The sequence below is a fragment of the Salmo salar genome, chromosome 01 (genome assembly GCF_965601325.2).
Source record: "Salmo salar chromosome 01, fSalSal1, whole genome shotgun sequence".
Lineage (NCBI taxonomy): Eukaryota > Metazoa > Chordata > Actinopteri > Salmoniformes > Salmonidae > Salmo > Salmo salar.
The window spans coordinates 87,571,480-87,594,896 of NC_138291.1; the positions used below are offsets into that span (position 1 = coordinate 87,571,480).

General features: G+C 41.7%; 1 protein-coding gene across 2 annotated transcripts in view; it reads right to left on the reverse strand.

The window, feature by feature from the left end:
- The window catches only part of macrod2 (mono-ADP ribosylhydrolase 2), a 1,142,091-nt gene that overhangs the window by 42,575 nt on the left and 1,076,099 nt on the right, over nucleotides 1–23,417 (reverse strand). For both annotated transcript variants that reach the window (XM_014207733.3, XM_014207725.3), the window contains exons 11-12: nucleotides 22,500–22,559; nucleotides 4,402–4,476 (exon numbers count right to left, since the gene is read on the reverse strand). In XM_014207733.3, the coding sequence (XP_014063208.1) occupies nucleotides 4,402–4,476; nucleotides 22,500–22,559 (135 nt within the window). The remainder of the gene's footprint in view (nucleotides 1–4,401; nucleotides 4,477–22,499; nucleotides 22,560–23,417) is intronic.

Sequence of the window (23,417 nt, forward strand, 5' to 3'; positions counted from 1 at the left end):
GGACACACACATTTGATATCATTAAAACCTCTCATCTGAGAACACTGAACCATCGAGAACTTGGAACTATAAGGTTCTATCTGCATTTTTGTCAAGATTGAGTTATTGATATAGCCTTGTTCAGTTCAATATTCTCTAACTATAGAGTACTCTAAATACCCCAATTCATATTGTTAAGTTCAAAAGAATACAAAATATTCTAGACATCATTCAAATCAATGAGGGTTCGGAAATTTAAAGCCAATTCTTTTTGCAGATAGAACCTTATAGTCCCAAGCTCTTGATATGTCATGGAGGTCATTCAGCCATTTTGTTGCTGGACATCCTTTTACCACCATTTTAACTGTGCTCTGAAAGCATGACTTTGCATGATGAAGACCATTAATGTAATGTATTTAAAATAGAGAGAGCGTAATCGTGTATCACATCAGCTCCCTGTCTTTCTGTCCGTCCGTCTGCCTGCTCTGTCTCTTCTGTCTGCTCTATTCGCCTTCTCTGTCTGTCTGCCTGCTCTATATGTCTTCTCTGTCTGCTCTGTCTGTCTGCCTGCTCTATCCGCCTGCCTGTTTTGTCTGTCTGGCTGCTCTATCTGTCTGCTCTGCTCTGTCTGTCTGTCTGTCTGCTCGATCTGTCTTCTCTGTATGTCTGCCTGCTCATTCTGTCTGTCTGCTCGATCTGTCTGTCTGACTGCTCTGTCTGTCTGCCTGCTCTATCTGTCTATCTGCTCTATCTGTCTGCTCTGTCTGTCTGCCTGCTCTATCCGTCTGCTCGGTCTGCTCTGTCCGTCTGTCTTTCTCTAGTCTGTCACTCCCTCTCTCTCCCCTCTCTTTCCTCTCTCCCCTCTCGCTCCCCTATCTCTCGCCTCTCTCTCCTCTCCCCTCTCTCTTCACTCTCCCCCCTCCCTCTCCTCTTCCCTCTCTCTCTCCTCTCTCGCTCCCCTATCTCTCACCTCTCTCTCCTCTCCCCTCTCTCTTCTCTCTCCCCCCTCCCACTTCTCTCCCCTCTCTCCCCTCTCCCTTCCTGTCACGACTTCCACCGAGGTTGGTCCCTCTCCTTGTTCGGGCGACGTTCGGCGGTCGACGTCACCGGTTTTCTAGCCATCGCTGATCCATCTTTCATTTTCCATTGGTTTTGTCTTTATTTTCTACACACCTGGTTTTCATTATCCAATTCCATGTTCATGTATTTAACCCTCTGTTTCCCCCATGTTTGTTGTGCGTGATTATTTCTATGTTCAGTTGGTTGGTTTTTCCACGGGTGCTGTGTTGACCCATACGTAATATTTACCGTTGATTATTGGTCAAGTGTATTTGTTTACCTTGTGCCTTTATTTTTTGAGTAAAGTATGTTGCTCACTCATTTTGCTCTCCTGCGCCTGACTTCATGCACCAGCTACACTCACTTTCTGACACCTCCGCTGTTTTAAAGTGTGTGGGTGTTCATGCGTGTGTGACATGCGTGTGTCGGTGTGTCGGTGTGAGACCAGCCGTTTTTATTATTTCCAGAATGACACAGTGTGTGTGTGTGTGTGTGTGTGTGTGTGTGTGTGTGTGTGTGTGTGTGTGTGTGTGTGTGTGTGTGTGATGAGAGTCTGACAGACACTAGTGACATCTCTACATTAAGTTGATTGGTTGATACTGCAGCCCACCCACCCAGTCCCCATGAGTTAAGCCTATGGAAGGAAGCCCCATGGGCAATACGAGTGAAGGCTAGCCGCTAACATAGATCCCATCCATTGAAATGTGTGCTTGTCTGCTTTGCTCTATCTATCTATCTATCTATCTATCTATCTATCTATCTATCTATCTATCTATCTATCTATCTATCTATCTATCTATCTATCTATCTATCTATCTATCTATCTATCTATCTATCTATCTATCTATCTATCTATCTATCTCTGTCTTTCTCTAGTCTGTCACTCTCCCACCCTCTCTCTCTTTCTGTGTCTGTCTCTCTCTAGAGCTCATGTCCCTGCCAAATAAACTTAATAAACCCAAAAAGAATTACAAACCCTTTCTCATATCTTTGTCTCCCTTCCATTTCTCTCTTCCCTCTCTCTTCTCTCTCCTCTCTATTATCCCCCTCTCTTCTCTCTCTCTCTTCCCCCTCCCTTCTCTCTCCTCTCTCTCTCCCTCTCTCCCTCTCTCCCTCTCATATAAAAGCTATCTCTCTGTGTGATATGCGATATGTAGTAACTGCTCACACCTGTGTTTGCTGTGCTCTGGAGGGGGTATATGGCTGAGCAGAGCGAGATGTAACCCATCAATTATGTTTTCCGCCCACACACACAAACACACATTTACATTCTGGAAATAACAAAAAAACAATGGCTGCTCTCACACCAATGCAAGTACACACACGTCTCACACACACACACACACACACACACACACACACACACACACGCACACACAAGCAATCAATGTCTGAGTTGGATGTGTGATGTTGATTGTGTGTGTGTCATACTGATGTGCGTGCCACACTGATTCCAGAGTTAGCATTATCATCAGTTCACTTATGGTACTACCCACTATTAACTTCGAAGTTACTGTAAAGAGAAGTTATGTTTTTTACAGTGTAGGCTCTCAAAATAAGGCCTTATGAACAACGTATGGTATTAGCTGTGTTCGAATACTATTTGTGACGTAAATTGAGTATGTAGTATACTTATTGGTCATAGTATGGATATAGTTAGTATGCCAAAATGTTCCCAGATGTCGTACTACATTTGCCAAAAATCTAAATATACAAGCAGTGAACACAATTTCTGTGCTTTTAGGGACCATAATGCAATTCTTCAGAAAATGGGTGTGGCTTCACAACATTTTCAGATTTGAAGAAAATGGCGGAAAATATGCAGCCGAAGTCACGTTATGTTGGCTGACAATTTGTTAGCTACACTAGCTTTACAAACCGCATAGCGTAACGTTTGTCACAGCAGTCGTATAGAGGAGACCAAGGCGCAGTGGTCTCATTGTTAAATATTTTAATGAAAAAATGAACACTAGACAAAATAACAAAATGACAGCCAACAGTTCCGTCAGGTAAACAAACTAAACAGAAAGCAACTACCCACAAAAAACGAAGGAAAAACAGGCTGCCTAAGTATGGCTTCCAATCAGAGACAACGATAGACACCTGCCTCTGATTGGAAACCATACCCGACCAAATCATAGAAAACAAAACATAGAATGCACACCCACCTATCACACCCTGGCCTAGCTAAACAGAGAAAACACAGCTCTCCTAGGTCAGAGCGTGACAACGTTATAATTACAGCAGTTGCTTGTATGCACCGGTATGCACCGGTATGCTACCTAACATTAGCTGCCTTCTAATACATCGAATTTGCCAGTATATTAACTATATGCTATCTAACTAACTACCCAATGTTTTTTTTTTACCCAACGTTTATTGACTTGATTATTCACGTCATTCTTAGCTTAGCTAAGTGGTATAGTCGTTGTGCGTTCTTAGTGGACATAGTTAATGAAGTCGTAAAATGTCTAATAATTTGTTATGCTAACAAGCTAGCAAGAAGTTGTATAGCAACAGCATCAACTTCCGGTATACAGGCGAAGCGCTAGTACACTCAACTGAAAGGATACCGTAGATTTACATTATACTAAAATGAACTAATAGTATATAGTATGTGGTATATACTCATTAAGTATGTAGTATACAGTATGTTAGTATGGGTATTCAAACACAGCTATTGTGTTAGATAATATACATTTATATATTTTTTTTATTTGATAGGATCTGACTTGGACTGAAAATGGATGAATGCAACAACCATGTCTATGTCACTAACAAATACAGTCATGGGTGGCAATTTTACAATTTACTCGAAAGGCAAGACTTATTTGAATAACGCTTTACACTAAGCAGTGTGTTAATTTAACACTATTCCAATGTGTATAAGGGTCCACAGAGTCCACAATTCCAGTGTTAATTTAATAACACTCTCGGTGTTCATTTAAAAAAAAAATTATCTGGAGAATTTGCTGTGTGTGAATATGTATGTGTGTGTGTGTGTGTGTGTGTGTTTGTACTTCTCCTATAATAACAATGACATCACTTCCTAGTTAAAAACTAAAATAACAAACTCATGACAACTTGTCATTGTCACATCCAAGGCTTTACATAATTGATATGTCTTTGTTTATCCTTCTTATTCCTGTAAGTCGGACAACTGAAGTTCATTCAGAGTAGTAGCACACAGTGACGATGTGTTTGAGGGAAAAAGTTTATGTATTCCCTACACTATGGCAAAATAAACTTCAAGCTTGACACAGAGAGTGGTGTGTGGCACACACAGGATAGAAGGACAGAACAGATACCAGCTTCAGGATAGTGCTTGTGTTAACTACTTGATTGTATATGTATCCATGTTACCTGTCTGTGAGTCCAGGTTATCTTGCTCCATGGCTGTATGGTTGTCAGCGTCTTCTTTAGGTGGATCTAGCTCATCTGTACAGACAGTGGAAGGAGAGACATTGGTCAGCCCCTGAGCAAACACATAGCGTCTTCTACAGTATCTCAGCCATGACAGTACAGGATTGTCTACATTGGTCTGGTTGGACAAGACCGTGTTGTCTTGTCTGGACAGAACACAATTCGCTAAATGTCAAATTGGTGCCAACATTCAAGAGACCAGCATGTCGAAATGTTGCCAAGATTACTAAATGACTCCCTCCCTCTTCCTCCTCCCTCCCCTCTCCTCCATCCTTCCCTCCCCTCTCTCAGCAATGACATTTGGGACAAATTGAGTAAATGAAAGCCATGACACCAATAAGCTAACATGCTCTATGAATGGCTATTGTGCTGCTTCTATAATTGCTTTTCTAACAAGCTGAAGGAGAAAAGCCATTTTTTCATATCTATGCAATTTTAGACCCATTCTCTGAACAATAAAAATGGCAGACCCCATTAGATGGGGAAGGAGAACAATTTCTACCAAAGCCTTGTTTTTGGTGTTTGTCTCGAGTGCTGCTGTCAATCTGAAAATGTTGACACACGCAGGCACGGACGCATGCATGCACTCACAAACACTCAGAAACACACAGCAACAGCAATCCTTCCCAGTAATCATGATTGGCATTCTATTTAAATGAGAATCATGGCCTTATATACAGTGGCTTGCGAAAGTATTCACCCCCTTGGCATTTTTCCTATTTTGTTGCCTAACAACCTGGAATTAAAATAGATTTTTTGGGGGTTTGTATCATTTGATTTACACAACATGCCTACCACTTTGAAGATGCAAAATATTTTTTATTGTGAAACAAACAACAAATAAGACCAAAAAACTGAAAACTTGAGTGTGCATAACTATTCACCCCCCCCCCCCCCCCCAAAGTCAACACTTTGTAGAGCCACCTTTTGCAGCAATTACAGCTGCAAGTCTATTGGGGTATGTCTCTATAAGCTTGGCACATCTAGCCACTGGGATTTCTTCCCATTCTTTAAGGCAAAACTGCTCCAGCTCCTTCAAGTTGGATGGGTTCCGCTGGTGTACAGCAATCTTTAAATCATACCACAGATTCTCAATTGGATTGAGGTCTGGGATTTGACTAGGCCATTCCAAGACATTGAAATGTTTCCCCTTAAACCACTCGAGTGTTGCTTTAGCAGTATGCTTAGGGTCATTTTCCTGCTGGAAGGTGAACCTACGTCCCAGTCTCAAATCTCTGGACTCTGAAACAGGTTTCCCTCAAGAATTTCCCTGTACTTAGCACCATCCATCATCGCTTCAATTCTGACCAGTTTCCCAGTCCCTGCCGATGAAAAACATACCCACAGCATGACGCTGCCACCACCATGCTTCATTGTGGGGATGATATTCTTGGGGTGATGAGAGGTGTTGGGTTTGCGCCAGACATAGCATTTTCCTTGATGGCCAAAAAGCTACATTTTAATCTCATCTAACCAGAGTACCTTCTTCCATATGTTTGGGGAGTCTCCCACATGCCTTTTGGCGAACACCAAACTCGCTTGCTTATTTTATTCTTTAAGCAATGGCTTTTTTCTGGCCACTCTTCCGTAAAGCCCAGCTCTGTGGAGTGTATGGCTTAAAGTGGTCCTATGGACAGATACTCCAATGTCCGATGTGAAGCTTTGCAGCTCATTCAGGGTTATCTTTGGTCTCTTTGTTGCCTTTCTGATTAATGCCCTCCTTGCCTGGTCCGTGACTTTTGGTGGGCGGCCCTCTCTTGGCAGGTTTGTTGTGGTGCCATATTCTTTCCATTTTTTAATAATGGATTTGATGGTGCTCCGTGGGATGTTAAAAGTTTCAGATATTTTTTTATAACCCAACCCTAATCTGTACTTCTCCACAACTTTGTTCCTGACCTGTTTGGAGAGCTCCTTGGTCTTCACAGTGCCGCTTGCTTTGTGTTGCCCCTTGCTTAGTGGTGTTGCAGACTTTGGGGCCTTTCAGAAGAGGTGTATATATACTGAGATCATGTGACAGATCATGTGACACAGATTGCACACAGGTGGACTTTATTTAACTAATTATGTGACTTCTGAAGGTAATTGGTTGCACCAGATCTTCATAGCAGTTATTTGTTTCATTTTACTTCACCAATTTGGACTATTTTGTGTATGTCCATTACATTAAATCGAAATAAAAATGCATTTCAATTACAGGTTGTAATGCAACAAAATAGGAAAAACGCCAAGGGGGTGAATACTTTTGCAAGGCACTGTATGCAGCCTAAGATAGTATAGTTATATATTGTCTGTCTTGTCACATCAGGTGGAGATGTATTTGTGTTTCCAACAATGCTGTGTCTATCTATACTGAACAAAAATATAAACACAACATACAACAATTTCAAAGATTTTACTGAGTTAACAGTTCATATAATTCATTAGACCCTAATCTATGGACTTCACATAACTGGGCAGGGTGTGCAGCCATGGTGGGCCTGGTAGTGCATAGGCCCAGCCACTGGGGAGCCAGGCCCAGCCAATCAGAATTTGTTTTTCCCCACAAAAGGGCTTTATTACAGACATAAATACTCCTCAGTTTCATCAGCTGTCCGGGTGGCTGGTCTCAGACGATCCTCCAGGTGAAGAAGCCGGATGTGGAGGTACTGGGCTGGCGTAGTTTCACTTGGGCTACTGGACATTCCTGCAGTCAGCATGCCAATTGCACACTCCCTCAAAACGTGAGACATCTGTGGCATTGTGTTGTGTGACTAAATGGCACATTTTAGAGTGGCCTTTTATTGCCCCAGCACAAGGTGCACCTGTGTAATGATCATGCTGTTTAATCAACTTCTTGATACGCCACAGCTGTCAGGTGGATGGATTATCTTGGCAAAGAAGAAATGCTCTCTAACTGGGATGTAAACAGATTTGTGCACAAAATTTGAGAAGTAAGCTTTTTGTGCCTGTAGAACATTTATGGGATCTTTTATTTTAGCTCATGAAACATGGGACCAACACTTTACATGTTGCGTTTATATTTTTGTTCAGTATAAATAAATAAGTCACTTAGCAGACACTTCTATCCAAAGCAACCTACAGGCCAGCTAGCTTACATTTTCATATGGGTCACTCACAATGGAATCACTCACAATCCTTGCACTGCAAAGCGCCATGCTCTACCATCTGAGCCAAACAGGACCACCTATCTAACATGATCACAACATATCATTCATGGGTAAACACATGTAGTTGCCATACACTTCATCCAATAGCACTGTTATCTGAATCTGGCAAACATGAATATTTTCTGTCTGAGTATACAAGGACACAATGACAAAAACATACATTTGCTCAGTACATTTCAAACTGATTCAGTGGATGTGTCCCAAATGGCACCCTAGCACCCTATTCCCTATATTGTGCACTACTTTTGACCAGAGCCCTATGGGCCCTGTTCAAATGCGGTGCACTATATAGAATTTAGGACACATTCCGTGTGTGATATCACAAGGATCACTATTACTAAAGGTTTGTGCTATCCGGGATCCTTGGGACGTCCATACCAGTGGAGGCTGCTGAGGGGAGGACGACTCATAATAATGGCTGGAAAGGAGTCAATGGAATGGCATATTTGATACCATTCCACTAATTCCACTCCAGCCATTATCACAAGCCTGTCCTCCCCAATTAAGGTGCCACCAACCTCTTGTGGTCCCACCCTAAACCCTAACCTTAACCCTTACCTTAACCATAACATAACCCTTAAGTGACCCTAACCCTAACCCTAACCATTTTAAATGTCATCTTCAATGGGGTAGGGATGTCCCAAGGATCTCAGATAGCACGGACCCTATTATAACCCACAACATTGTAGTGACACCACTGTATCTTACAGTTACTAGCTTTCACCTGCAGGGGGCAGTATTGTCACATTGTTTCCTCCCAATGATATACGCAGGTGAAATAACTCTTACTGTAGTTTGTTGAGATATTGATGAAAATAGATTCTAAAATACCATTCTACACAATAGGAGCAGGGAAGGTGTGTGTGTGCGTGTTTGTTGTGTGTGTGTGCGTGTGTGTGTGTTGTCTGTGTGTCACTAATAGGACAAAGCAACACCGTGACTCGTCCTCCCCATCTTAATTAAAGTAAAGGATGAGGGGATATGATTCCCCTGTGCAGACAAAATAACTTACACAATTCAAAAATGTTGTATGCTTTTTGAAACAAATTTTTGAGTCTGAACCTACTGCATTCAGTGTGTATCTGGATGAAGGGTTTTGCACTTCACTCTAGTTCACTTCAGATTTACAACATACTCATAGGACTGTATGAATATATGTCAGTGGTTTGGACGTACAGCACCACTAGGAATGAGAGGCTCATAGGACTGTATGAATATATGTCAGTGGTTTGGACGTACAGTACCACTAGGAATGAGAGGCTCATAGGACTGTATGAATATATGTCAGTGGTTTGGACGTACAGCACCACTAGGAATGAGAGGCTCATAGGACTGTATGAATATATGTCAGTGGTTTGGATGTACAGTACCACTAGGAATGAGAGGCTCATAGGACTGTATGCATGTACACTACCGTTCAAAAGTTTGGGGTCACTTAGAAATGTCCTTGTTTTTTAAAGAAAAGCAAATGTTTTGTCCATTAAAATAACATCAGATTGATCTGAAATACAGTGTAGACATTGTTAATGTTGTAAATGACTTTTAATGGAGTATCTACATAGGCGTACAGAGGTCCATTATCAGCAACCATCACTCCTGTGTTCCAATGGCACGTTGTGTTAGCTAATCCAAGTTTATAATTTTAAAAGGCTAATTGATCATTAGAAAACCCTTTTGAAATTATGTTAGCACAGCTGAAAACTGTTGTTCTGATTAAAGAAGCAATAAAACTGTCCTTCTTAGACTAGTTCAGTATCTGGAGCATCAACATTTGTGGGTTTGATTACAGGCTCAAAATGGCCAGAAACAAAGCACTTTTTTCTGAAACTAGTCTGTCTATGGCTTTTTCTTTGCAACTCTGCCTAGAAGGCCAGCATTCCGGAGTCGCCTCTTCACTGTTGACGTTGAGATTGGTACTATTTAAGTTGCAAAGAAAAAGCCATATCACAGACTGGCCAATAAAAATAAAATATTAAGATGGGCAAAAGAACACAAAACACTGGACAGAGGAACCCTGCCTAGAAGGCCAGCATCCCGGAGTTGCCTCTTCACTGTTGACGTTGAGACTGGTGTTTTGCAGGTACTATTTAATGAAGCTGCCAGTTGAGGACTTGTGAGGCGTCTGTTTCTCAAACTAGACACTCTAATGTACTTGTCCTCTTGCTCAGTTGTGCACTGGGGCCTCCCACTCCTCTTTCTATAATGGTTAAAGCCAGTTTGCGCTGTTCTGTGAAGGGAGTAGAACACAGCGTTGTACGAGATCTTCAGTTTCTTGCCAATTTATCGCATGGAATAGCCTTCATTTCCCAGAACAAGAATAGACTGACGAGTTTCAGAAAAAAGTGCTCGAACCCACAAATGCTGATGCTCCAGATACTCAACTAGTCTAAGTAGTTTTATTGCTTCTTTAATCAGGACAACAGTTTTCAGCTGTGCTAACATAATTTCAAAAGGGGTTTCTAATGATCAATTAGCCTTTTAAAATGATAAACTTGGATTAGCTAACACAACGTGCCATTGGAACACAGGAGTGATGGTTGCTGATAATGGGCCTCTGTACGTCTATGTAGATATCCATTAAAAACAGCCGTTTCCAGCTACAATAGTCATTTACAACATTAACAATGTCTACACTGTATTTCTGATCAATTTGATGACAACAAAATGTGCTTTTCTTTAAAAAACACGTACATTTCTATGTGACCCCAAACTTTTGAACGGTAGTGTATGTCAGTGGTTGGGACGTACAATACTGCTAGGAATGAGAGGCTCATAGGACTGCTTGTATATTGTTAAGAATGTGCCCCTAATATGCTCATGTAGGACCGTCAGCAAGCAGCAGGATGCAGATACATAGGCAGGGAGTTAATCAGGAGACTAGCTAAGGCCTGTGGAGAAATCATATTCAATATCTACTGTTGTGGAACTCTAGCTATAAATAGTCTCTGCTGTGTGTGCTACGCTAGGTCCTTAGCATGTGTGTGTGACAGAAGGGTCTACAAATGGATGAATCCACCTGAGTGACATAGCTTTCAGCATCAGTAGATAACACCACTTTACTCTCTAATGTTGAGGAGAGACTGATGCACTTCCAGTTGGGGGTTTCCGCTGGGTTTGTGTGAGAGGCATTAGGATGTGTGTAGAATATTAAACCTTTACAGTGAGATAGCTGCCTATAGCAACAACCTACACACCTATCCACATCTCCCTCCGACACTCCCTTCACCCATGACTCTCTGCCATAAACACTGTCTCTCTGTCTGCTCTTCTTTCCAGCCAACCTTAGCGTCGGACAAAGCATGGGTGAAAAACACACTGAGAAATTGGCCAAATAGAAAGTGCTTCTGAGCGCTACGACCAACAGCTGTGGTTATATGTGACGGTTGTGTCTGTGCACGTGTGAGTGTGTGCGTGTGCGTCACTGCGCGGCGTGCTGGGAAAGCCAGACGTCATAGGGGGAGAAGCCATTGATTCTCCATGTCTGCACTGAGCTTGTTTGAACACAGAGGGAAGCCTGTCTATGTAAGGCCAAACAGGCTACTGGCTACAGTAGCTGCCTATACTGTACTGGTAAGGGAATAGATGTTTGTCTGTGAGTGTGTGTGTGTGTGTGTGTTTTTGTGTGAGTGTGCGTGTGTTTGTGCGCGTGTGTGTGTGTGTGTGTGTGTGTGTGTGTGTGTGTGTGTGTGTGTGTGTGTGTGTGTGTGTGTGTGTGTGTGTGTGTGTGTGTGTGTGTGTGTGTGTGTGTGTGTGTGGCATAAATAAATCCTCTCAGTTTAATTCTCTCCCCACATTAAAAAGTAATACATGTATTTTTTCCTACTAGCTCTGACTTTGCTGATAACTTCTTTATTGAGGAGAAATGTACACTCTTAGAAACAATGTGTTCTTTTTTAACACATCCGTGTGTGTAGTTAGGGACGGCACATGTTGTGTTACTTTAAACACTGGGTTGACAACATTTTCCAACACATTATGTGTTAATTCCTGAAATGAATGAGTTAATAGCTGACAACCACACAACACACCCTAGATGTGTTAGATTATTGACCAATCACACTGCAGAGTCATCATGCATCTTTGCCGTGGCCTCACACTCCCTCACGCTCTGAAAAGTGAAGTGACAACTGTCAGCCTGGAGTGAGCCTTAGCCAGCCAGCAGGGGGAATACGACACAATAAACAAGGTACATTTAATCTTTATCTGAATGAGGTGACCATTTGAGGAAAATGCGGAGCGCACATAGCAATATTTTAACCTTGATTTATAAAAATATCATGTTTCAGATGAGTTGTCAAGAAGTTAGGCTAGTTAGGCAAACCTTCACCATAATCATTATCATTACTCAGCATGCTCTACTGCAGGTAGATTTTTAGAATTGTTTTTAATATCTGTGTTTTTGCATTTACATTGATTGATTGATTAATCTTATGCTACACAAAGAGAAATAACATAAACGTTTCTAAACTAATCTAATCAGTTAGGTTTTGTGCACCCGATACTGAAATGGTTGTTCCAGTTTAAATGGCTTAGGTAGTCTCCGCACAATGACCCTAACGCTGGCAGTCATTCTGAAAAAATCGAATTAAACTGTTGGATATCTGGCTTTGCCAGCCAGCATAATGTGAATTGCAGGCCTGATGTGGCCTGTAAACTAGGAGTTTCCTAACACCACTGTGCTATGGTATAACTAGGCCCTGAAAGAAAGGCCTTATGATATATGTAATAATGTATTGTCATAAATCATTTAAGGTATAACCATATACAGGGGGTTCTATGAAGAACCTTACATAAAGGGTTCTAGGGAGAACCCTAGATAAAGGGTTCCCCTACGGGGATAAACTGAAGAACGCTATATAGTTCTACTTAGTATCCTTCTACATCACTTAAACCAACTCCTGTCATCTTTCACTCTGCCTATCTTTTCCCTCAATCCCCTATTTTTTGTATATTTTTATTTCACCTTTATTTCATTTATACAGGTAATTCAATTTAGAACAAATTATTATTAACAATGACGACCTATCTTCTCCCTCTCTCTCATCCGTCTATCTCATTTTCCCTTTCTCTCGTGTATTCTGCTGCGTGCTAAGTAAACAGTTAGGGGATCGAACTTTGGCTGTGTCCTGCTCCAGTTCTGTCTTGTGACATCTGATCATTTCTCTATACTGTATAATAGAGAAAGAAGACTGATACTGCTGCATGCCAACTGGCCTGTGACATTGTCTCTTTATCAAGCCTCTGGTTAAAGTGTCTTTCTCAGTTGCCTCGCTCTTCTACTCAGCCACTCTCCCCTCTCTTTCTGTCTTTCTCATTCTCAGCCTCTCCCCCCTCTCTCTCCCTCCTGCCCTCTCTCTTCCTCCATCGCTCTCTGTCTCCCTCTCTTTCTCTGTATCCTGTTCTTGGATTTTATGACAATTACATCACAAAGCAGGTCATCACAGCACATCAGGAGGATTGTACATTAGTCCCCCTATGAGACAGAGAATCAGGGGCTGCGACTCAAATATCACCCTATTTCCTATGTAGTGCAAATCAAATCAAAATGTATTCGTCACATGCGCTTGTCACGCCCTGACCAGGTGAACTCGGGTATTTTGGGTCAGGGTGTGTCATGTTGGGTATTTTTCCTGGGTTTGTTTTCGATGGTTGCGTTATAGCCTTGTGTTTGCTCTATGGGGTTTATTTCTATGTTGGGTTCTGTCGATTCCCAATCAGAGACAGCTGTCGCTAGTTGTCTCTGATTGGGATCACATTTAAGTTCCTTTTTCGCCCACGCTGTTTGTGGGGTGTTGTCTCTTTGTTTTTGAGCAGTTAACGTATCGGCATTTTCTTGGTTTTGTGTACGTGTTTATGTCAGTGTGAAGAATAAACATGTGTTCGCTCCCAGCTGCGTTTTGGTCCGCTTCCTCATCACCCGACGACGATCGTTACAGCGCCGAATACAACATATGTAGACCTTCCCGTGAAATGCTTACTGACAAGCCCCTAACCAACAATGCAGTTCAAGAAGAGTTAAGAAAATATTTACCAAATAAACTAAAGTAAAGAATAATAAAAAGTAACACAATAAAATAACAATAACGAGTGTATAGCCCACTATTTAGGTAGTGCACTATTTAGGGAATAGGGTGCCATTTGGGACACACCCACGGAATCAGGCTGCGTGTGTAGATCGTGTACCGGAGTAAAGACCAAGTCTCTGATGCTGTCTCTAGTAGGCTGGGTGGGAGCCCTAAAGAATTCCACATGGGTCTTCTACCGCTTGCTGTCATCAGAGTTGTGTTGTAGCGACGTCCTGCTGTATGCCAGCTAACGCTGGTCATTTTCGCAGATTCAACATGAAGAATTGTGGGAAAACGAACAGAAAATGACAGCTGATTATCCGGTCAGAGGAACATTCTGGTGTGTTTGTCTCTCTCGCTCTCCTCTCTCTTCCACTTTTTCGAGCTGAAAGACGATGACCAGAGCTTACCCATGATGTTGCACAATGATTTTAAGTCAATAATGTTGCACAATGATTTTAAGTCAATAAGTATGAAATATTTGGGCTTGAAGTGACAAATCTGAACTGCTCACTTCATGCAAATCTGTGTGATTGCAGAGTATTTTCCTATGATATGACATACAAATTATTTTCCGGGCTTAGTTTTACTTGAATGTTACCAACCACCAGCATGGCATTGTTTATTAATCTGAAACAGCTGCAAAGTTCTTCCTCTTCGTGACTGAGATGTGCCAAACAGCCTTGTCTCCCCCTGAGCCATGGAGCAAATTAAAATTAGCGGGTACAAACTTATGTTTGGCACCTCCACTTTTTCCCCTGAAAATTATCATAATCCATTGGATAATTTGTACATTTTCACTTATTTTTTAGCTAGTCTGTATTAAAAATATATACTGTATATATGGCCATTTTATAGAGAGTAGTAGAGGAGGATGGGGTCCTAAGGGGGTTCCTGTAAGTAGGCTGAGGTCAATAGAGAGTGATAGGAAAAGCATGTGCTTCAGTAAGGTTGGTTTTTTGGCGTTTCTGGACAACTTTACAGCAGGAATGGAACATAAATCACAGAAGATAGATGTTGTGGTGGCAGACGCAGAGAAGTACTTGGGTGTACGAGATTTTACTGCAGAAGAGTTATAAGGTGTTTTGAACGACAGTGTCCTGTCCTCCGAGGCTGCTGGCCAGTTGTGGGATTAGATAGGGCCAAAGTTGTGGAATAGTGATTGGGTTTAAATGGATGTAGGGTTAGTTTGTAGGGCAACTTTTTCACAAAGTGTAATGAAGTCATACTACAGATTAGTAGGCTGATACACAGCCAATACATTAGGTGGCAGCATGCACCTTTAACATTTGTTTGCGGACTGCCATAATACCAAAGAAGAAGAAGACGTACACGTTAAATATTACCAAAGATTTGTATAACTGAACCAAGATAGACCACAGCCTGTCGTTTCCAATGGGAACAGATGAGTCACAGTGGGCAGAACAAGCAAGGATGTGGGCAGAGTCAAGCACGAGCTAACGAGATCCAATTGGACCATTCTAGCATACATCTGCATATTTCCGTTAGGGAACGCCTACTCTGTGAAGTGTGTGTGTGCAGTAACTCAATTCACTTCTGTACTCCTAAACAACGCGATTTTTTACAACTTTGGCAAAGGCTAAAGTTTACAAAAAATATTCCACTCTGTTCATACCAGACTCTAGTTTTGGGAACAGAAAACTGTACTGAGATCAAATGTTTCATCGATGAGACATTTTGCAGAATGTAGGCCAAAATCTTCTTCCACTGCGGGCCGCTGGGCTTCCTCTCACTACCATCCACCAAGTGGATGCATCATATTTATACATCCGGTGAAATATCGGTCTCATTGTTCTGTCTGTGATATTACTATGATAATTTACGGTGACTTGTGTCAATTGAGAAAAGCTGACTAAATCAGTGGTTCTCAATTCTCTCCTCAGGGAGCCCCCACTGTTGCAGGGCTAGCACACCTGATTTAACTTGTCCATGAACACAATAATAACACCTAAGGATTTTTTTGGATATAATGTGGCTAACCAGAATAAAAAAAAACATGATGGTTCTTCAAAAGGATCTAAAAATAACCTTTGATATTGAGTAAGGTTCTTTATAGAACCATTCTCCATAAAGGTTCTATAAAGAACCTTAAAAAGGGTTCTATATAGCCCCGTAGAGATCTTATTTAATTGCTAAACGGGCTATGTCATAAACCCTCAAAGTTCCATAATGCGGTGAAAATGGCAGCCGTTGTTGTCAGGAAGAAATCGAAAGTCAAAATGGAATGAATATTGAGAGTCAATATTCACGTAATAATAAGGAATTCCCCCTTGACCACGCCCACAAATTGAAGAAAACAAGCATTCTTTCCCATTGACCCCCAGTATAAAAGAGCCAACTTCGTCGTAAATGTTTTGTTATACAGAAGAAGAAAAAAATATGCAGACAAGCTGCTGTGTTGTTCAATGTACATGTACTGCACTACAATCAGTGGCTTGTATTCATGGATCCAAGAGAAGCCAGGCTTCCCCCGAAAATGTAACAAAAAAACCATATACAAAACCCATATAAAATAATTTATCTTTCGTCTCTCTGTGTTTCATAATTTTCCTACAATTCGCAAGAGGCTGAATGTATCTCCCCAGAGAAAGCATCCGAACGAGCAAAACAGCCACCCTCTCTCTGTATGTGTAGGCCAACTATCTGATGCTGTTTGGTCAAAAAGAGTATGACATTGTTGCCTCCCATGGCATTGAATGCAAGGGAAGCCAGCGAGCATTTGGACTCCCTTGATAAAAAAGTATAAAATAATAGCCAATCAGTATTCAGCTAAACTAAGTGAGCTCAACTGTGAATGGTCCTGGAGCACCAAAAAAAAAGTGTCAAGGGAAGCCAGTTTGGATTTAGCTTCACTCCAATCACATCACGTCACATCGAGAGCAATACGTCACTGACAGAAACATCTTGAATTGTTGCATCTCGTTGTGTTGTTGTCCTCCGGTGGCTAGCTAGCTAAAATTGGTCCTTTCCTAAATTAGCCTTCTCCGTACTGGCCAATGATTAGAACTACGATTCGGATCCAACCATAAATTCATACATTGTGCCCTTGGCCTGAGGATGGAATTAAATATGCAGCTAGATGTAGATGGCTAATGTTAACTAGCAAACGTTGCCCATGAAAGGAAGTTCGGCTAGCGAGCAAGCATTTTAGCCAGGTAGCCTAGGACAACAAAACATAAAATAGTGTACTGTATGACAGAGTCAGACCAGTTCATCATTATGAACGAGAGGAGGATGGCATTGGCGTTTCTCTACAAGTAGGGTGAGTCAACATGTTTTTCTACTTGCATGAACGCATGAACGCACGCAGGCACGGGCGCACGCACACACACACACGCACGCACGCACGCACACACACACACACACACACACACACACACACACACACACACACACACACACACACACACACACACACACACACACACACACACACACACACACACACACACGCTGACGTTGATTGGACTAGATTGTTTTTGGTATCTTTTAGTTGTCACTGTATTAGACTAAGCAGAGGTGATTTGATGATGTTGAAATGTTGAAGTTTAATGGTGCAGGAATAGTGGAGGCAGCTCCTATTTTCTTTGCGACTTGCAGTAACTCTCTGTGGTTCTAAAATCAATAGCTGTTTCGTAGTCCAAAAATGTTGGCAACATTAATTTGCTTGTTGCATGCAATATGCTTTGTGGACTACACCGGACAGAGGTTGCTCTCCGGTTTTGTGATGAAACCAAGATGTGGTTGAATTTAATCTTGTCATATAATTATAAATACAGTTTATATAGATTTTATGCACATTTTCTGTAAAATAGCCTCTAAAATATATGTAAACAGACCATAAATGCATCAATTTGAGTTTTCTTGGAAAGCTGTGAGTGCTATTATATGATACAATATCAGTATACTTTTGCATTTATAACTTGTTCTAATTAAGTGATAATGCCAGAGAAGCCGGTGTTTAGAGGATATAGTGGCATGGGTGATGGCAAACCGTGTCAATATATCCTCCAAACACCGGCTTTGAGGGCATTATTACTTTTATACAACGGGTAACCAATATATTCAAATATTGATTGGCACATTTTCATTAAACACTTTCTTTTGAATAATTTATTCATACTATTTCCTCTTTCCACAAGATATAGTCCCAAAATAAATCTAAGGTTGCTACCCAAGCCGGCTGGTCGTTCGTTCTATTGGTTCGGTTACCAGAGACACGACCCAGTCGTTCAGTCTTTTTGTTCTGTATCTATGGACGCAACCCACTCGTTCGTTCTAAATGTTCCATTGCCATACTGGCTGGCAACGTTCTTATCTACTGCTTGATAGCTAGCCTACTACTGCTAACTTAAAGTCACGTCATAGATCGTGGACTTCAGGGAACAGCAGAGGGAGCACCCCCCATCTACATCGAAGGGACAGTAGTGGAGAAGGTGGAAACTTTTAAGTTCCTCGGTGTACATATCATAGACAAACTGAAATGTTCCACCCACACAGACAGTGTGGTGAAGAAGGCGCCTCTTCAACCTCAGGAGGCTGAAGAAATGTGTCGTGTCACCTAAAACTCTGACAAACTTTTACAGATGCACAATCGAGAGCATCTTGTCAGGCTGTATCAACGCCTGATACGGCAACTGCACCGCCCTCAACCGCAAGGCTCTCCAGAGGGTGGTGGGGTCTGGACAACGCTTCACGGGGGCAAACTACCTGTCCTCCAAGACACCTACAGCACCCGATGTCACAGGAAGGCCAAAAAGATCATCAAGGACAACAACCACCCGAGCCACTGCCTGTTCACCCCGCTACCATCCAGAAGGCGAGGTCAGTACAGGTGCATCAAAGCTGGGACCGAGACACTGAAAAACAGCTTCTATCTCAAGGCCATCAGACTGCTAAACAGCAATCACTAACTCTATGTAGGCAGCAGCCTCTCTGAGACTTAAATCACTGGCCACTTTAATAAATGGATCACTAGTCACTTTAAACAATGCCACTTTAATAATGTTAACATATCTTACATTACTCATCTCATATGTATATACCGTACCTTTTACCATCTATTGCACCTTGCCTATACTGCTGGGCCATCGCTTATCTGTATATTTATATGTACATATTCTTATTCCATCCCATCCAGATTTGTGTGTATTAGGTAGTTGTTGGGGAATTGTTAGATTACTTGTTAGATATTACTGCACTGTTGGAACTGGAAGCACAAGCATTTCGCTTCACTCGCATTAACATCTGCTAACCATGTGTATGTGACAAATAAAATTTGATTTGAAAAATGCAGCCAGAATAACAGCAAAATAGCAGCATTTGCATTTTTTTAAGCTGTTTTCTAGTGACATTTATTTGGAATGCCAGGCGAATTATTTCGCCTGGCATAGAAATGTGCCCACTCGTCAGAACACATACAGTTGAAGTGGGAAGTTTACATACACTTAGGTTGGAGTCATTAAAACTCGTTTTTCAACCACTCCACAAATTTCTTGTTAACAAACTATAGTTTTGGTAAGTCGGTTAGGGCATCTACATTGTGCATGTCACAAGTACTTTTTCCAACAATTGTTAACAGACAGATTATTTCACTTATAATTCACTGTATCACAATTCCAGTGGGTCAGAAGTTTACATACACTAAGTTGACTGTGCCTTTAAACAGTTTGGAAAATTCCAGAAAATGATGTCATGGCTTTAGAAGCTTCTGATTGGCTAATTGACATCATTTGAGTCAATTGGAGGTGTACCTGTGGATGTATTTCAAGGCCTACCTTCAAACTCGGTGCCTCTTTGCTTGACATCATGGGAAAATCAAAAGAAATCAGCCAAGACCTCAGAAAGAAAATTGTAGATCTCCACAAGTCTGGTTCATCCTTGGGAGCAATTTCCAAACGCCAGAAGGTACCACGTTCATCTGTACAAACAATAGTACGCAAGTATAAACACAATGGGACCACTCAGCCGTCATACCGTTCAGGAAGGAGATGCGTTCTGTCTCCTGGAAATGAACTTACTTTGGTGCGAAAAATGCAAATCATTCCCAGAACAACAGCAAAGGACCTTGTGAAGATGCTGGAGGAAACAGGTACAAAAGTATCTATTTCCACAGTAAAACGAGTTCTATACTGACATAACCTGAAAGGCCGCTCAACAAGGAAAAAGCCACTGCTCCAAAATCGCCATAAATAGCCAGACTACGGTTTGCAACTGCACATGGGGACTAAGATCGTACTTTTTGGAGAAATGTCCTCTGGTCTGATGAAACAAAATATAACTGTTTGGCCATAATGACCATAGTTATGTTTGGAGGAAAAAGGGGGAGGCTTGCAAGCCGAAGAACACCATCCCAACCGGGAAGCACGGGGGTGGCAGCATCATGTTGTGGGGGTGCTTTGCTGCAGGAGGGACTGGTGCACTTCACAAAATAGATGTCATCAAGAAGAAGGAAAATTAGGTGGATTTATTGAAACAACATCTCAAGACATCAGTCAGGAAGTTAAAGCTTGGTCGCAAATGGGTCTTCCAAATGGACAATGACCCCAAGCATAATTCCAAAGTTGTGGCAAAATGGCTTAAGGACAACAAAGTCAAGGTACTGGAGTGGCCATCACAAAGCCCTGACCTCAATCCTATAGAAAATCTCTGAGCAGAACCTAAAAAGCGTGTGTGAGCAAGGAGAGCTGACTCAGTTACACCAGCTCTGTCAGGAGGAATAGGCAAAATTCACCCAACTTATTGTGGGAAGCTTGTGGAAGGCTACCCGAAACGTTTGACCCAAGTTAAACAATTTAAAGGCAATGCTACCAAATACTAATTCAGTGTATGTAAACTTCTGACCCACTGGGAATGTGATGAAAGAAATTAAAGCTGAAATAAATAATTTTCTCTACTATTATTCTGACATTTCACATTCTTAAAATAAAGTGGTGATCCTAACTGACCTAAGACAGGGAATTTTTACAAGGATTAAATGTCAGGAACTGTGAAAAATTGAGTTTAAATGTATTTGGCTAAGGTGTATGTAAACTTCCGACTTCAACTTAAGTTAATATAGATCAAGATCATGTCTAGATGCTTTTTACAGTGGAGATCAAGTTTATACATTGCCTGGCTGGACTGATGAGACAGTGGATTGCGAAGTCTGATGGTACAGTGTAAATAGGCATTTTAACGTCATAGACTTACCCAGTGGTAACTTGTGGAATAGTCACTGGCTGGAATACGGTTTTATCCAATCAGCATTCAGGATTAGACCCACCCATTGTATAAATCCTATCATCAACTGATTTAATCTAGTGTATGTCTGTGGATTGACCGCATTGTTTGAATTGAATGTTGGCATATTGGCAGTTAATTTAAAACATGTATGGTATCCTTCCTCTTAAACTGTCTGGCTAGCTAGCTAACAAAGATACAGTGCAGATAAATTCTTAAAATTCATTGTTTTACACAATATTTTATCACAGCACTGGCAAACTATGGTTCTGTTCCTGTGGTAGAGCAAATTACAAGTTTAGGTCATTTAAATTAGAGCCAGTACATCAACCCAGCCTTTACAGTACATCACAGAATCACATTAAACCTGACTAATTCATATTTCCTTTAAATACAATTACACCTTTACAGCACAGAACAATCTTTAAATTCATACTGGATCGTGTGTAAGAGGTTGGCTGAAGGAGTGTTATTTTCCCGTGTTCTAAAATGTCTAGAGTGACTGTGCCAAGGCCTTTTGTCTGTGGATTAGCTGCCATTAAGCATCCAGCAGGCCTGATAAATTAGGATTTATAAAGATTATTACTAAATACTTACGCTCCATAATTCCTGTGATTGAATTTGTGAATCATATTTAATTATTATGGCTATGGATTATGGCAGAGGTAGTGATACAACGAGTGTAGCCTGAGAGATGTGAGGAGGTGTGTGTGTGTGTGACTGTGTGTGTGTGTGTGTGTGTGTGTGTGTGTGTGTGTGTGTGTGTGTGTGTGTGTGTGTGTGTGCCTGCGAGATCTGAGGAGGTGTTAGTCAGTGTTTTGTTCAATTAGATTACAATGCATTGGTGCCCTTGAAGCAGCTTCACTAGCTATCTATCTTTTCCAGCCTCGGCGGCTATCTGAGTGTGTGTGTGTGTGTGTGTGTGTGTGTGTGTGTGTGTTTGTGTGTGTGTGTGTGTGTGTGTGTGTGTGTGTGTGTGTGTGTGTGTGTGTGTGTGTGTGTGTGTCTAATGCGTGTGCTTTAGACTACAATCAAGTGGTAGCAGTAGAGCGATTATTTCCCCAAAGAAAACATCACTGTAGTAGATATCTTTTTTAAAAATCCCCCCCCCCCAACCATAAGCTTGGAGCCAAATGGATGGTGTGCCAAGCTAATTGCCTTACGACGCCCTCCAGTGTAAGAATCTAATTATCTCTGGTCCATCTTACTGGAGAGGCCTATAATTGTTTCAATATTACACATCCAAAGGGCCTGAAACTGCAGAATAGCCTGATAATGCTTCTTAAATAAGTTTCCCCTGAAAGAAAACATTCTTTATAAAACCTCCCGGCTTCATCCTGTATTCATTTCCACAGAGAGGAACTTGGCACAGGGGAGAGATGGAGATTAGGGATACTGACCATGAATGATTGCATGCAAGCAAGCGTGCACACACGCTTGCACGCACTCTCACTCATACACACACACAGAGAGAGAGAAACAACTGTACTGTAAATATGCTACTACACACACACAAAAATGCAATCCATGCAAAAAGTTGATACTAGAACACACACTCCCTTACCGTCATCATGGCGGTCTTCACTCTGATTCTTGCTTCTGGATTCCTTAGAAGGGGACGTGCCTGCAACAAGAAGGATAGGTATCAGTTGTGTGATACATATTATCACACATTATGGCAAGGCTCAAATAGCATGAAAGGGTTATACAGAGACTTTGAGGCCATTGTCCAGAGCTGAGTCTGGAACAAAAGCATCTTGGCCACTTGAGAACCAGCGAATAGCAACCCTTGAACCAGCTCCAGCCCAGCTCTGAATCAACCCCTGGCTGATGGAACAGTATGAAAGGGCCAGTGGCTGGCACTAACTCAGACAGCCGTCACCATCAAACAAGGGCTGAACCGGGCACTGGGCAAGACTGGGAGGGGTATGGGGGGGCGACTTGGGAGAGGAGTAGAGGGAAGACAACACAGGGCTGGGAATGATGTTTTATGTTGGATAATGTCAGTGGGAGTGTGGTTGATACAGTTGATATTTGGAGCTGATGGGAGCATTTTGCTATGGTAGATGAGATATTTAAGCAATAAGGCCCGGGGGGGTGTGGTATATGGCCAATTTATACAATGGGTGAGTCTAATCCTGGTTGGTTCAAACATCATTCCAGCCGGTGTCTGTTCCACAAGTTACCACCAGCTAAATCTATGACGTTAAAATGCCTATTTACTCTGTTCCATCTGACTGAGCAATCCACTGTCTCATCAGCCCAGCCAGGCACTTTATAAACTTGATTTCCACTGTAAAAAGCATCTAGACATTATGTCACATTTCTTTTACAATAACATTTCGTTTTCAACAGCGGAGATTTGTATAAACCTTGCTGTCTGTCTCTCCGATATTTGCAACATTGTTTCAATATTGAAATTCAATCTCCAGCTGTCTCATAGTAATGAACGTGTCGGGAGGAGACAGACAGACAGGCAGCG